Here is a 16,492-nt window from a genome sequence, read left to right on the forward strand (position 1 = left end):
CTTTCAAAGAGGATTCTCCTCTGGTAAGAGTCCTTATAGAGAATTAGCTACTTGCAGTTAGTCTCCTAGAAATGCATTTTCTCCAGCCAATCCTACCTCTACCTCTGTAAAGTTGGCACCGGTGTTGGACAGCAGGGTTTATTACTCTGTCAGGGGGAGGCTGCACTGAACTTTGCCCTGCCATCGGATACCAGTGCCCAGGGAGTAGGTATGGTAGGATCGTGGTAGGAGAAGTGGGAACACTAGGTAATTCTGTTCAAACAGCCAAGTTGTCTGCCAAGACCTAACATAGAAGGACAAGGGCTTGAAGCCTAAAACAGAGGTGCAAATTGCTTGGTACTCAGGCTGTGGTCTGCTGCCTGCATGCATAAAATTCTAAGGCTCTGATTTTCCAAGTCACTTTGTGAACTCACATAGCTTTCAAGCTGCTTTCAAAATCCAACCAGAAGATGAGCTAATTTGGCCTTTTTGTTGGTTTGTTTGTTTTGCTTTTAAAAGAGGTTTCAACATTTTCCTTTGTATGTTTGAAACCTGGAAAGTTATTCCCTTCATTTTTTTTAAAGTGCCTATTATTATATAGCCACCTACCTTACATTTATGGTTTGTTTCTTTAAATAAAATACAAATGCTTTTGACTGTATTTATGGCATGGTGATGAAAACCTTGTGGCTCTAGATGTGATATTTTTATTATGAAAATATGTACCAGCGTTCTTACAAATTCAAGCATTTCAGGCTGCTATGCCACAGTTGATTAAAGGATTCATTTGCATGACACTTCATGCGTGCTGCTTCATACAGCTAACTTTGGGATAGACAAAAGCATGGTTGGAATGACAAGGGACACCACCATTCAGTACTTCTGCAGGTCCTGGTGAAGCCCATCTTGTTGCAGTTTGCTTCTGTAATACGGGAGCGGCCCGTTCCAAAGCTGGTGTGCTTCTATTAGCATAAATTGCAACCACATGCTATACATACCCTGACACCCTGAGCAGTTTGGATTATAGCAACTTAAAAAAGTAATTAATAAGAAAATTTAACTAGGTAAATTATAACTTTGTTACGACTATAGCTTGTTTGAAATTTTAAAGCAATATAAACATAGTGTGATTATATTAAATAGTTATAAATTTAAGCTGTGATCCAGATTGACAAAAGCAAGGACATTCAAGTTTTCATTGCTAGAGCCAATGCCCTGTTACCTCTGCATCCACCCAGAACCCTGTGTTGACTTAAGTGGCTCTGGTTGAACATAAAGGCATCCAAATATAAACATGCACATAAGCTTGAAAAGCTAAAAGATGAAGCACTGCCACTAACTTTATGCTTTCGAGTGGTTGAGTCAACCAGATACTCCCCATAAGTTATCCTTTCAACTACCTCAATCTTACCAAAAAAGTTTCTGAAGGATAATAAAAAGAACATTTTCTGAATCAAAGCCTTTGATTGTTTCTTTGAATTTGTTATCATATTGAGATCATGAGAGTGAAGGAATGTTCTCTTGAAAAAAATGTCAGGTACTTAAGAGACCAAGAGGGTTTACTTAGTGCAATTGCTCTAGTGTGTACTTAAAAAACTTTTACTGAAGGACTATTATTTATCCAGCAGACTTGAATGCTTCCAGAGGAGCAATTTCAGTCTATCATGAAATTAAACATTTAGAGTACATTATATGTTCCAGAAATGGGTCATAAAAGTCCTAATAAAAAAATCATCATTTGGCCTGTAAAGTACCTACACCTAACACTGGTAATTTTGTTTTTATGTACCAGCAGCAGTAATGACAATCAGACTTTGTGCTAAAAGAGCAGTCTTCATCCACTGATCTCAATGGTCTAACAAAAAAGGTAAAAATCATTAACCTCTTTTCAGGGATGAGCAGAAAAATGGAGCAACTTGTCCAGGACCACACAATGTGTCACTGACAGAGTTGGAAACAGAATGCAAGTTCTTTAATTTCAATCCACTGCCTCAGCCACACAACAATTTTGCTTTTCTCAAATTGAATTCTTCTGGGGGGAAAAAATTACATCAATCATCTTTGCTGTACTTGAAGATCAGTGGAATAAAGACGCCAACATACTACCCTGTTCCTTTCAGCCCAAACCTTAAGTTGCTATGAGTTCCTTTAATCTTTCCTAGGTATGCCTAAGGAACCTGCCCCTAGTCTCAGGATTAGAGGGACAGAGCAAGAAGAGTCTCTGTCATCCTCCATTCCTGCCTCAGTCACCCTTTTTGTGAGAGCAGTAGGAGAGAGAAGTCCGTCCTTTAAGTCAGCCACCTGCCAGTGTTGTCTCACTAGTGGATGGGGACAGGAAGGGTGACATCATTGGGCAGCAGGGTTGGCTAATGCCTTTCTCAGTTTACACTCAGGAAGCAACTGCCTTCGTATTGAAATATCAGAGGAAGTCTAAATGCTCCTGGGAAACAGATGATTTGAAGTAGTTTACAAAAGCCAGCAAACACTCCAGAACCGCCACAGAGGAAAGGGAAATAATCCCTGGATACAGCACTGGCTCTGTGCCTGGTGAACCATGGAGTTGCCATCAACTGCCATCTGATTGTCCAGTATTGCAGGGCTCCACTGTGCTATGCTGACACACCAGACCGGTCACACAGGCTGCACCGCCTTCATCCCGTGCTGTCCGCAGACACCTGCTAGGGCAACCGTTAGGGTTGCTGGCTGTGCGGCGTGAGCTGGGGAAACTCGGAGGAGGCTCTCATCACTCCTGATGACTGGCTCTAGTTGCCCAAGATTAGAGATAAGCTGGCACTACAAAATATACCTTTGTACTCTCTTGGACTGCTTCAGAGGAAGCTACTCATAATGGTCTTAGCACAGCCTGTAGGCAGGAGAATATAACACCTGGCTCATTCCTTCTCCCATTAAACCCACAAGAACTCTCCTCACTTCAGTGCAGCAGTACGTGCTGTGTTTTGAACAGGTAATGTAAAATCAATTTAAAAAGCAGGTGAGATTGTTAAAAAAAAGTAATTTCCCTGGAATAGGGAAATGTCAAATTAATTTTTCTGCAGATCTTGAGAAGACAATATTTTCTTCTGTGGAAATACACAGTCTTATTAGGTCTATATATATGGAAATATACAGTCTTAACCTATTAACATTATACAATTATACAATGTTAATAGGTTACAGAAGCACCACTGAAATCTTTCACTATAGTGTAACAACCAGATTTTTTTTACCATAACTAACCCAGTGAATGTGAAGTAGAACTGTAGTAAAAACAAACAGACAAAAAAACAGACAGACAGATAGATAAATAGAAGTTTACCTGCAGCTGCTGATCTAGTTCTGGAAATGCCAAGGGGAAGTTTTCAGAGGAAGCATCGTCTAAAATGTAAACATGATGTTAAAAGTCAATGTCTACCAAAAAGGGCATTTCAAGTGATCTGTTTAATGTAGTTCTGCATTACATATATTCACAATAATATCGGGATCCTGCAAACACCTCCACATTTGCTTATCTTTCTACACTTGAGATACCATAATGGACTCCTTGAAAATACTAGAGGGTTGGCAGTATGAAAACGTTTAGGTGCTGGAGAGACAGAAAGCCTGTTTTGTATTGCAGTGATTAAACAAAACAAAGCCAGTAGAACATGTGATAATTTAATACAAACAATACATTCAAACATCTTTCTTCCTGAGCTCTCCATTACATTGCAAAGTAAAGAACCTTCCAAGGACAGCATCCTTACTACCAAAGGGTTTATTACCTTGAATGAGGGGAAAGATGTCTTCTCCATCACAATACTAGGACTTACCAGGGCTAAAACAGCAATAATAGAAACCTTTTTTCCCATCACCCAAAGGCAACCACAAGAACACACACACCCTGAAACTAGGAGACTGTTACCTAAACAGACATTATTAGAATGCGGAAGGCACCAAAATTTCTCCATACTGCAAAGAAATGTCTTTACTCTAACCCATAGCTACCAGTCCTTATGGGCTAGAGTTAGTTCATCCATGGCAACGAGCCAAGCTCTGTTTTTATTTATTTATTTATTTTTAGTACAGGCTTCCAGCAAAGGTGGGACAGACTGTGCCAGTTACGTCAGTGTTGTGATGTGGACACCTGCCCACTAGTAGCTGGACAGAGATCAGAAATATGAATCATACTTGGTAGTGTCACAGCTAGCCACTGCAATATTTCTTTCTCAGTGACTTTCACACTATCAGTTTTGCATTGGATTGTGATGATTGCTTATGCGTCTTACTACAGGTTACGGGAGGTGAGGAGAAGGTTACTATTAGCTAACTTACAGAGTCAGTTATGTGTAATGTCTCAAAATTAAACAAGCATGGCTCTCATAGGGGAAAATTGCTAACATAGGTCAGATCCTGCAATCTGCTCTATGCTGGCAGACTCATAAACTACAACAAAATTCCAACAAGATTAAGAGGACGATGTATCAAAGCAGGATGTTGAATATTCTTAGAGTACAGGCTAGGATTTAAATTGTTTGTCAAGTATTTGTTATCTCTTATTTCTGCCCTCAGTGGTCATACAGCAAAGTCGGTTAGAGAGAAAAAGTAAAATAAATCACCTTACCCTATGAAGAATAAACATACTGGCTAACAGACAGTCAGAGCCTTACTTTAACTAACATAACTAGAGCTGGGCACCTCTAGGAAGAGGTGCTCACAAAAGAAAAGAATACAGTAATGCAGAGAGGAAAAAGCAAAAGATTCTGAACTTCCCCAGGAAACCAGGTGAAGTTCTATATTTTCATGGGGTAGGAGTCTTGCTAGTATTATCAAAAAGTCATACCCGCCCCCTCCCCCTGCCCACCAACTTAATTTTTGACACCATGTCCCAAACATGTCCATTCTGAAAAATACTTAAATTGCTTTGATTGTATAGAATTCTATCACACTGATATGTGTTTACCTTTAAATTGCTGTTGCTTCCTTGTACAATATTTAAAAATAAACTAATATTCTAAAAGAAGAAACATGAATCATATGGCAATGCTGAAAGGAAGGACGGAATAGGACTCAGTCCGACTAGAGGTACAGCTGCCCTACAAATATTTGGCTGAATAGCTGTTAAATATTCTGACAGAGATACTGGACCACAGTTGTGGACAGCAGCTAAGCTGCTATTTGTTTTGACAATTCCAGCAAGTACAGTCTTTGGTATAGTAGCTTTAAGGAGGGACCTCGAGCAATTTTAACTTAGGAAAAATAAAGCACAAGCAACCCCAAGAATTTTAAAGAAACATCAGCCAACAATTACTTTTTCACTGCATCATATATTAAAAAGAAAACAAAAGAAATGTAATGTCAGAATATTAGAAAATATATTGGATTATCTTCAAAAACAACCAGTAAAAAAAAGTTTGCAAATACTGTAAAAAGGATGGAATAGAGAGAGAAATTACTATAGAGGAAATCCTTTCAATAAACAGATGTTCCCTGCTTTTTTTTTGAACTCGAGTGACTGAGTCAATGGTACTAAAAATAGAGCGTACTGGTATCCTAACCATTATGGCATACCGTAGTACATTTTATAATGGGCCTGCCCTAGCATCTATTGAACAGCTGCTAGGGTTTTTTTTTAGTTATGCTGGTTTAAGACTTGTTTAAATCATCATCTGATGTGTAGAACATCATCGAGAAAAGTTGGGGACTTCACTGTCTTGAAATTTTTCTGAGTTCCTAATTCTCTTAGGCTCCTCTAAAATTTTCAGCTAAAGCATTTAGTTTACAAAAATTAACAGAAATCCTCACAGCTAACTGCAATGTTGTTTTCTACAAAAAGAACAACAGAAAACTTTCCCCACAGCTTCCAATGAAATAAATTACTGCATTGGGTCAGTCTGTATTTCACTGTTGTCAAAGCAACAACCACAACAATAACAACAAACATCACTTGGTAAGAACTAAACACATCCAGATTTCACACAAGGGGAAAGCAAATAACAGCAGTCATTTGCCTCCCAAAATATTTTTGAGGATGCTTTCAGAAAGTTAAGAGGAAATACATAAATTCTTGCATTTTCTTCCAAAAGAATCACTATTGCCCTTACAAGCTTGAATACTGGCTGTTGAGCCAGATATCAAACAAAAGCCCACTGGCTTCTAGCCTTAAAAATCTATGGCTCTGGAAATCAGAAACATTGAAAATGTCAAAAATGTAAAAAAAATCTTCTGAAGATGAAAACACTCTCATAGCTGTCTCATCTGTCTGTATGTGTTCTTTTCTATTCTGCATCTCCTTAACTAGACAATAAAATTCAGAAAGATCTCTTTTTCTCCTTTACTCAATTTATTATCAATATTTAATGAGTGACTAGGTTGTTATAGGGAGTCACTGATATAATAAAAGACCCCCTTCATAATAAAGTTAGTGGCTTTTCTGTACCACAAAACCCTGGAAATAACTAGGCTGATTCTTCACCAGATACAAACAGCATCTCACCCCTGTGGTCACTATTTTACTGCTCCCTTCCTTGTCACTCATAAAGAAAGAGGATTTATATTTCACAGTGGTTGTGGGAAACATATTTTGTTTAAAAATAAATATATAAAAAAAATCAGAGTCTGCAACTTGCTGCACCTGAAAATAATTGGGTTCAAAAGAAAGAAAGAAAGTAGGAGAACGTACACGTGAATGTGACGGCAATCCCAGCGAACTAAACCGCACTAACCTGTGATGTGAAGGAGTCAGATCAGGGACTTCATCACAGCCATTTAAGTTATCTGTTGCACGATTTCTAAATGAGTAGCATTTCCTGATTTCTCACAGATCCTGAAACTAATTCTGAAGGTCTATATTTAAAAGTGCACTAAAGGTAGAGACCTGTACCCGGGTTACAAGATAACTCGCTGCACACACAGTTGATTTTTTTTAACCAAAGACTCGGTTGGTGTGTATGCAATAGTCTGACATTCATGTTTGTTTCACCAGGTTCACACATTTGCTGTGCTCATTTGCTGAAAAATGTCATAACAGAAAGCATCTGAGGGAGGTTCTCTGGGGAAATCACTTCCTCCTTTTGCTCTGCATCAGTTGGGCTGAGACAAAGTACCTTTGTCTATGCCAGAGCCAGCCCTCTGACCATTCCTACAGCAAAACTAACAACATAACAAAAGAACAAGCTCCCTAAGCAAGCTGCCCAGATGATGCTGAAATGGCATCGTGGGCAGCTTCAGCTAAGGACAGCAAGGCTAAGCTGCTCAACCCAAAATGTCCAGGTGAGCTCTTGTATCTCTGCTGATAGCACCTATTAATACAAAGGTGAGATGGGCTTCTAACGTGTGGTACAGAGATCCACACAAGCCACACGATTTAGAAGGCTGAACTGTGTTAAGACTGATTGCCTTCATACCAAAGGCTTACTCCTTACCAGTGATGTCTTGATACATGCACACCCCTGGTATACGCTAATGTTGCACAGTTGAGAATGAATCATGCTTTTTGGAAAGTTTCACTTATTTAATCATGTTCTGGCCTTCTGGAGATTCCAATAGGCCAGAGCTCAATTATGGAGACGAACGAGCGAATTCCCTGACACTTCACTGTCTGACTGACACAATGTCTGGCACAATGAAGCCTAACAGCCCAGGCTCTTCCTACGTGGCTGCTCCATTTAGCTGAAACCTGGGCGATGGGCAATAGTTAATGAATAAATAATTTAAGAATAGCATCTGATTTACCTACAGCATAAATTCGCAAATTACAGTTTCTCTAGGATCTTCACAAAGACAGACAGAAATAGAACATAAAAATTTCAGTGTGTTGAAAGCACATTAAGGTTGCTAAATCAAGCACTCGATATTTAGGAAATGCCAATCACAGCTCTGCTTCTTTGAGTAACTGAGTTATGATCCAGTCTTTAATTATACAATCAGGTACTATTTTTTTCTCCTGCATGTGTGGGCAAATGTATTCAGATCTCTTCCTCCTAAATTAAAGAATTAAATTGGTAACATAAGTAGGCTGTTATCCTGTAAGTGGATCAGCCCTTACACAGGAAAAATGCTCAAACTTAACAGCAGGCACTGCAACTCACAGTGGGACAACAATGACAAACTGTGTATCGGGGTCCAGTCTTGGCCCTCGGAGGGCGGTGAGATCCAGCATCTCCAGCCCTGGTTACTGACAGACGAGCATAGACTCATCAAATTCGTCCTGGAAGGCTTTGTGGCTAAGTGACTGTGACTTGGCACTGCTGCATGAAGCTCCCAGGCTTCTATTCACAGCCCTGCCTGACGTGACCTTACACAACCTCGCAGTTACCTCACTCGTAAAATAGTGGGGAATGGTCACTGCCTGACCCAGGAATAGGCTAGGAAGGCTTGCTCAATAATAAGAGTTGTGGACCTCCCAAAAATAGAAACAACCCATAACAGAAGAGATAAGAGCAAAACCCTCCTACTCCATATACCTTCACTTAAGCCTAAAGCATCCTCTGATGAACACGCAGCCACTAGCCCTTCCAGGGTGTCTCACCTAAATTATTAACCTCCCAAAGATCAAGCCACTTACTTGTAGGTTGGGTGTAGTTTTAGGAAACTAGACCTGTAAATTTTAGACACAGATTTTAACAATCTCCCCCAGTTTTCAACCAATACATTATCTGCTGGAAAGCCTCTGTTGCCGTTACAACCAAAATGAGGATGGATTAGGGATTTGAAGGTTGCTGTTGAAGAAGGAACCATTGCAAAACAGCCTTGCATGATCAATGATAAAAGCAAAAAATTCTTCATGGTTACTGGGATAACATAAGCACAAAGAGGAGTAAAATAAGTCAGTTATGCTCTCAGTGGTTCTTCTGAAGAGTGCCATCAGAGGTAGACTAATTTCAAACAAAAGAAATTCCTAATAATTTCAAAACCAGTGATTTATCACCACAGGTCACTAGCAGAACTTTTCAGCTAGATTCAAGTTTTTTATTCTAGGAGGGAAGAGGGCGAAGAGATGTTTACCTATAAACCTACCCTTAGAATTATTACACAAAACAAATCCAGTTGACTAGACAAAATTTAATGAATTTACTGTTACAATCATTCTATCTTAATACGTTCAGTAAATAAGAGTTAGTGATATAAATTGGGGCATATTGAATTTCATTTGTTTAATCACATTGATGTTGACAAGCTACAACAAACTTTCTATTTGGGAACACTTATTTTGATTTTGGAACACTATATTCAGTTTAAATTGCATTAGTTTCCAAGTGATATAAGATAGGCTGAAATGAAAACGGTGCCTTAAGTCAAGCTGGTGCAATACAGTGTGCAGACACACCCTTGGAAACCTATGTTGGATGCCAGCTTAGTGAACTTGAGTAAAAGAGCCAAAGTTAGATATCTATATATACAGGAATAAGAGATACACAATAAAACTGTCTTCTTATATAGCACCCACTGATAGGCTGCTCCTGAGACTTTTAGGGAACCGGTTAGCCTACTTTCACATTAAAAATACTGCACAAAGCTGGTCAGGATTTCAGTCATCGGGTGTTGACTGCCCAATAATATAACACAATTCAATTATTTCTTGTTCACTGAGGATAAGCCAGCTCTGGTCTCGTAGGTCAGTTAAGACAAAGTAATCTCTTCTCATGAGTTGAGTGCAGTTTCTCCTTTCCCTGCTCCTCACACCCAGTGCTTGGTTACAATCCTAGCCAGTGAGATAATCACCACCCAGAAGAAACATTCCATTTCCCCTTTTTATATCCAGTTACACTGCCAGTTCCTCCTAGTAAGAAGTTGTACAGCCCCCGGAAGGAGAATGCAGCGTTTCTTGGTGAAATCTGTCACTCTGCCTTTCATGTGAAGTAAAATTTAAGGAAATGTTTGAGTAAGAGAGGTGTCCTCACCACTTTCCCCCGCTGAAGAAATTTTAGTATATACCCTATCAGTACATGAGCCTCACCTGATGCTTTACTATAACACTTAGAGCAGGTAACTCCTGTTTGAACCAAAATCAAATATCCTTGTCAAGGAGAAAAAAAGATTAAAGAAATTAAAAAAAAAAAACCCACACACACAAATAACCAAATTAAGGAAAAACAAAAGCCAAGTACGGAATATCTAAAGGTCTATCTGTTAAATGTTTTTACAGCTCATCTTAAAAAAATTGTTAAATACTTATCTGTACTCTCTTGATTCAACTATGGTTTGCTGGAAATTTTCAAACCTGATAAAAGTTTATTTCTTTTGCTTTTTTAAAATATATCAAATATAATAACCTTGTTCAGGCTTATCACTAAGAGCAAGAGTGGAATTCTTGTGAATGTATGGTATGGTTAGACCTATGCTGGTTGTATGCTGGTCTAGACTTCACAAGGGGTTATAATCAGGGAAGAACATGGCACTCACTTTACTGGTTGCTATTTAGTTTTATCAGTACTCACAGAGATTCTGGATTGCATACTGCAGGAATACTTATATGTGTACACTAAAGGACTCAAAATTATGGAAATGTTTAACAAAACGTAGCAGAAAGACTACCTTTCTGTAATTGAGTTTGTTCTCTAAGTGTTAAGAGAGAGGCTGAAATTATTAGCAGGCTAGAAAAGTAAAAAATAAAACATGATGCAATGTTAAGGAAGCTAGGCTTCCTGCCTTTCATGTCCTCTTCTTCCAAGCTATTCACAACCTTGTCATTTCCTACTGCTGTCTCTTGTCACAAACCACTCTGCCCTCTTTGAGTTTCCCATGGTCTCAGCTTTCCCTGATTTGTTTTCAGTGTCTCACACAAGCATTCTTTTTCCATAATCTGCAGGAGCACTTCCCTTTCTTTTACACCTCTCTTCAAGGCCTATCTTTGCCATAATTCTTGTAAGAAATGTTACTGGATCTTGAGATATGAGAATGATTCCTTATTACTTTCTGTAATAAAAATATAATTACCAGATTATTTTAATTTATGAAAAAGGACACATAGACAACAACATGTGCTTCTTTACGTTCCCTGTCCCAATCTTTCTGTGTCACTCATCTTTATGAGCGGAAAGATATGTGCAATAATATATGAAAATGTTTGGTTTTAAATTCCTTTGCTTAGGGAATGCAATTCTATTTCAGGCTTATAGCTGCAAATTAATATTGCACAACATTTAGCTAGGAAAGATAATGCATATTCTAAAATATTATTAAAATCAGAAAATTGCCTTCAAGCTGTGACTCTCCGCACAAAGCTCAGGAAGCTGCCTCACACATTACCGTCCCATAAAGCACACATCAGCAGTGGGGTTCGGTTACTGTTATTAGAGATGCTTATATTTCATGCCATAAACACATCTCAGTCCTGAATCCAGGCACTCACCTTTATCAACAGTACCACCAACTTTTTGGGGGAGCTTCGCAGCTTCTGATTTACTTTATTTCATTCTGACTTTTACTGTCTGACAACAGCTCTCTACACTTTAATAATATTTAAGGTGCAAACTCATAATATTCATCTATTCCAAAGGCCAAAGGGTCCGTGCACATGCAGGCTATGTTTGGGGAAATTAACACTAGCTGGGAGGATAAACATCAATGAAATTCCTTGGGGGAGCTTCGCAGCTTCTGATTTACTTTATTTCATTCTGACTTTTACTGTCTGACAACAGCTCTCTACACTTTAATAATATTTAAGGTGCAAACTCATAATATTCATCTATTCCAAAGGCCAAAGGGTCCGTGCACATGCAGGCTATGTTTGGGGAAATTAACACTAGCTGGGAGGATAAACATCAATGAAATTCCTGAGGCATCCGTTTGCTGAAACCTTTCACCAAGGTGGCCATGTGCGACACTTTCCAACCTTGCTGCTGAAGGAAAAGTCTCCTCCTGCTCTAGTCTCATCTTCAGTGCAAAATGTCCTTTTCTTGATTTAAAATTCCTTAATATCAGACATACTGCATATGCAAGTAAATTCAATATACAATTATACAATCCTAAGTATACAATCCTAAGTATATTCCACAAACGTATGCAAGTAAATTCAATAGTTAATTACAATCCTAAGTATATTCCACAAACCTCTGAAAGCAAGCTAAGATCTAAACTGTCAGTCTAGTGGTTTTAGCCAAATGAAATAGTTAATGGAAACGTTAAATGTTATCAGACAGGAAAATATCACATGCTATTCCTCAGGAAAAAATCCACCCACAATGCTGGACTTCATTTGATATTGTAAACACTTGTAAGAACATGTAAAATTTAAAGGAAATTTTCCATTGTGGCTTACTCCATAAATTAGACTGTACCTGGGGAGTCATTCAGGCTGAAGGCAATTCGCACTGGCTTATCAGCAGGTACCCTGGCGGTGGTGATCATGTGGGCACTTGAGTCAATGCTTTTACTTGTCTGTTCCAGCTGCAATAATACAAACAATATATTTATTACAGAGTATGTGACACCATTCCACAAATGAGTTCTAATGCTTCTCATGCATTCGCAGCTACCTTTCTCATTCTGGCTAAGCAACGTTTAGAATCAAAGTCAAGGGAGCGCCGTTTCGCTTTTCCGCTTAAAAAGGATTTAAGTGAAATTCAGTGCAGAGGCTGCCTTTCTTTTTGCGATTTACAGATTAGAAAGCACGATGGCAAAGGAAGCTTCCCCTCTCCTCACCTGCTTGCTCCCCGCCATCGCCCCTCCAGCAAGCCTTGACTCGTGGCAATGCTGCCTGGTTCTGAAGGTGAAGAAGGAAGAAGGGGTGGGGAGTTGAGAGTAACACGACCCCAAGCCTGCCATGTGATTGGAAACGTGCACACCACTCCACATGGTGTCAATGAGGAGGCACCCATCCTCCTACCTTCCACCCATACTCCCCCAGCCAAACTGTGCCTGAGAGTCACACGCTTAACGGTCAGAAAGCTACTGGGTCTCCAAACCTTGGTGGCGATTCTTCAGTGGAATTCTGTGCAGGTGTAGAGGTCTGTCTGCATGGGTTTGGCTCCTGGACGGGGACCTTATTCACTCCTTGGTCTGTCTTCCCAGACTATCAACTCCAAAAAGTGGGTTTACTGAGATGAAAGCCTGTCCATTAAGAAAACTGATTGTTCATTTCAGGCAGGGCACTAAAGAATTGTTGAGCAACAGAATTAGCTACTACTCATCTGTAACGGTAGAATTAAAGCACCTCTGAACACTCAGAAGTTGTACTCTGAGTTCTACCATGTATATTTAACCTTTTGAATGGGCGTTTTTGGTTAAACTGTGTTAAAGAGCGGAACGCAAACTTAATCTCCTTGTATACCAAGCACAAAGCTGCTAAAATTCACAGATATTAATCTTCTGCTTAGCTCCATGTGTGGAGAACATGAAGTCAGTGGGACTTCATGCACACAAAAGATCTGCCCGTTAAGAAATTATTTTAGGAGTGAAGACTATGCTATCCAGAGTGCATTGTATGCATACCAACTACGTGGACAATGATGAGAGCAGCTTTTAAATGACCATAAAAACTCCTTAGTCAATTAAAAACCAAATTCTTCAGGAAAATATGATTAATTTACTAGAAGTTGTACCATATGTCAGCACAGAACATGGCATTTATCTAGTGAAATCAAAAGACAGTTTCATAAGCCAATAGTTGTGCAGTTTTTCAGTAAAGTAGCTATTGTATTGCACAGAAATCTCAACAACTCATTCTAATTTACACTTAATTATTTGGCAGTCTCAGAAACTCAATAAAACAGAACAATATTTCAGGATTATAATCTTCCTCAGTGATGCACAAGTGAATCAAGATCTTGCCTGGCATCACTGCCTTGCAATCAGTGGAAGAGTATCAAATTTGCATTTGGCCCATTAATTTCAGCATTTCTTTTTTATTTGCTTCGTCTGTCTTAGTATTTAGCTGACAGAGTGATATGGTTACTGTGTAGCAATGCTACACAAGAAACTATTATTTGAAGTGAATAATCTTTTCTTAAAATAACAACAAATATTTTAAAATCATTACTTTGAATAAATCTTATCTGGAGCTGAGAGTATCTCCTTCCACTAATATAGAAAGGATATCAGTGATCATTTTTTATTCCCCAGTACTGACAATCAAGATATGCAAAGGTTGAACTGTAGGGCAGATATCTCTTGGGCAGAGACAAAGAAAAGTGTACCAAACTGACACAGTGCATATTTTTGGATGCAGGACAAGATCCCTGGAGTCAACTGAAATTTTAAAGTGCATCGCATTAGACTAGATTTTACCTTCTGAGCATTACTGATCTCTTTTTTACCCCCAGACCCTCATTTTATAAGAAACATCTGGGACACCTCATTCTTTTTTTTTATAAACACAGCAGAACTACTAATACAAAATTCTTTGTCGTATTTCCCTTTCATACCTCCTAAAACAAGGTAAAGCAAAAAAAAAAAAAATATATATCTTTTAAATTATAAGCACATCCTTGAAACAAGGCTGTTCATCATTCTCTGTTGGTGGTACACATTCCACTAGCATCTGCTTGCTATCTCAAGTGGTCTTCCACATAAGAGTGTACTTAACATTTGCATCATAGCCTGAGAAATTAAAATGATTCATTCTGCTAGAGGTTTTAAAGTTGCCATAACAATATTGCCAGGAGTAAATCTATTGTCTTATCCCACTCAGATACTCCCTGGTTTGTGATGACTTTAAATTACCTCTTTTAACCACTTACTGTGTGAGAGCAAAAATCAATATCCCTTCAATAAGCAGTGGTGAATTCTACCATAACACAGAAGAGTGTTTTTATTTTATGCCAACCCACAAAAGAAATCTCATCTTTATACACAGCAATTAATCTGGTATCCTTTTTTTTTTTTTATTGCATTTATCCCTTTGCTCCTTTTTGTGTGAATCTTCAAGCTCTTCACCACAAAAAGCAATAAAAGGGAACAGAGAAGGATGGGAGCAGTCTGCGTGCAAATGAGATGACACAGGAAACACACAGACCAGCTGCCCCCAACTCCCCACCTGCTTTCTCCATGCAGGAAGAATAATATTTCTGTGGACAGAGACAAAGGTGAGTGGGCAACCCGGAATTTAAGAAGATTCAGTGAGCAGCTCCCTTCTTCACAACAATCGCCTATGGAATGGAATGCTTTTTCTCCAGAAAAATATGGGCAGCAGAACTCAGATTAAGCGCTGCTACAGCTCTATCGGTTTAGTCCGGTTTTCACACCTGTTGCCTTACCTCACTTAGCGGAGTGTCTGCGCTTGTATAATCCGGGGCCAGCCACTGCCTTGGCTTGTCGCTGCCTCTATGGAGTATAGCTTCAATAAAAGAAAAGGCTGCACCTGCTGCATAGCAACAAACTGACAAGGTCTGAGAAGCTGAGACAGCTGTCAGGGCAACATGCTGCTACCTGCACTTCCCACAGGCTTTGCTGTCCCAAAAGATCACCCTTTTCCGCTTTTCTCCACAATTCCGCTTTTCCTTCCTCTCCTGGCCAGTGGTGAGGGATTATGATGCCGTCACGCTTCGGGGAGGAAAAAATCCTTCTATCACAGGCATTATTAAGCAGCAAACTGTGGCGAGCCCAAGATTTTTAATTCATTAGTCCTGGCAAACCTAAAATACAAACAGACTTGCTTCATAGGACAGGAATGTTTTCAGCATGACCCAATCAGTGTCTGTGTCTATTCCAGCAAACTGGCAAAGATAGCATGACTCCAGTCAGCAAAAATGTCTGCAGCTCCAATCAGCTCGGGCTGACACTGCCAACTTGGACCAGCTACAAACGGACTATCGGATGATAGCAGCGACTATCAAAGCTAACAACAAGGGATGGGCTTGGCGTGTTAGGCTGGGTTCATGTTGGCTTTGGCCAAGCCGGGCTTGTCTCATAGCAGGCAATAGCCCTGCACTTCTGGGGAGGCAACGGGCAAATTTCAGAATGCGTACACTGTGAAGGCAGATGTATTTATAGATGAGCTGGTGATGGCAGTGATAGCTAAGCCTGACTAAATCAGAGATTTGACTGGATTCGGAGGATTTCCTAGTGCCATTTCGGATAGCTGTTCTCAGATTTGAAACCACAGGCAAGCAATTAGTAGATAAATCTTGAAGTATCACCAGAGAGATGAATTTCTTCAGCTTAAACTTTTATTTTCTGAAAATGTCACACACATGTACTGCCTACGTGACTTCTTTCATTGACTGCTACCACAGACATTAAAACAAATGGAGAAAAAAACAGTTACAGAATGATTACACAGAATACCTTCTCATTCATTGTTCTGTGCTTGAAAAGGGGGTTGTCCTCCACTTATATTTCAAAATATATTTTCAAGGTGTGTTTTATATTTTCAAATTCCAAAGGGAAAAGATTTATCTAACCCAGATCTCCTGCATAGGCACACTGCTAGATTCTCTTGGCTCAGTTGAGATACAGAGAGGTTGCAGGACAAATAGAGATGTGAAGGTCTGAAGTCAAAGTTTCATCCTTCCTCACCCCCTCACCTTCTGGCCCTAGCCCAGGATTGATCTAATCAGTGCAAATCTCAGGAAGCCAGCAGTTGCCCTTGTCATCT

General features: G+C 39.4%; 1 protein-coding gene across 2 annotated transcripts in view; it reads right to left on the reverse strand.

Moving 5' to 3' along the window:
• The window catches only part of MAP3K7CL (MAP3K7 C-terminal like), a 31,825-nt gene extending 16,304 nt beyond the window's left edge, over positions 1-15,521 (reverse strand). The window contains exons 1-4 of one of the 2 annotated variants that reach the window (XM_010147293.1): positions 15,153-15,521; positions 12,864-13,008; positions 12,237-12,345; positions 3,296-3,354 (exon numbers count right to left, since the gene is read on the reverse strand). In XM_010147293.1, coding sequence (XP_010145595.1) covers positions 3,296-3,354; positions 12,237-12,306 — 129 coding nt within the window. In that variant the 5' untranslated portion in view covers positions 12,307-12,345; positions 12,864-13,008; positions 15,153-15,521. Of the gene's footprint in view, positions 1-3,295; positions 3,355-12,236; positions 12,346-12,600; positions 12,619-12,863; positions 13,009-15,152 lie in introns of those variants that run through there. The other variant, XM_010147292.1, reaches the window with a different exon arrangement.
• Positions 15,522-16,492: the final 971 nt, after the last annotated feature.

The sequence above is a fragment of the Eurypyga helias genome, unplaced genomic scaffold (genome assembly GCF_000690775.1).
Source record: "Eurypyga helias isolate BGI_N326 unplaced genomic scaffold, ASM69077v1 scaffold25952, whole genome shotgun sequence".
Classification (NCBI taxonomy): domain Eukaryota; kingdom Metazoa; phylum Chordata; class Aves; order Eurypygiformes; family Eurypygidae; genus Eurypyga; species Eurypyga helias.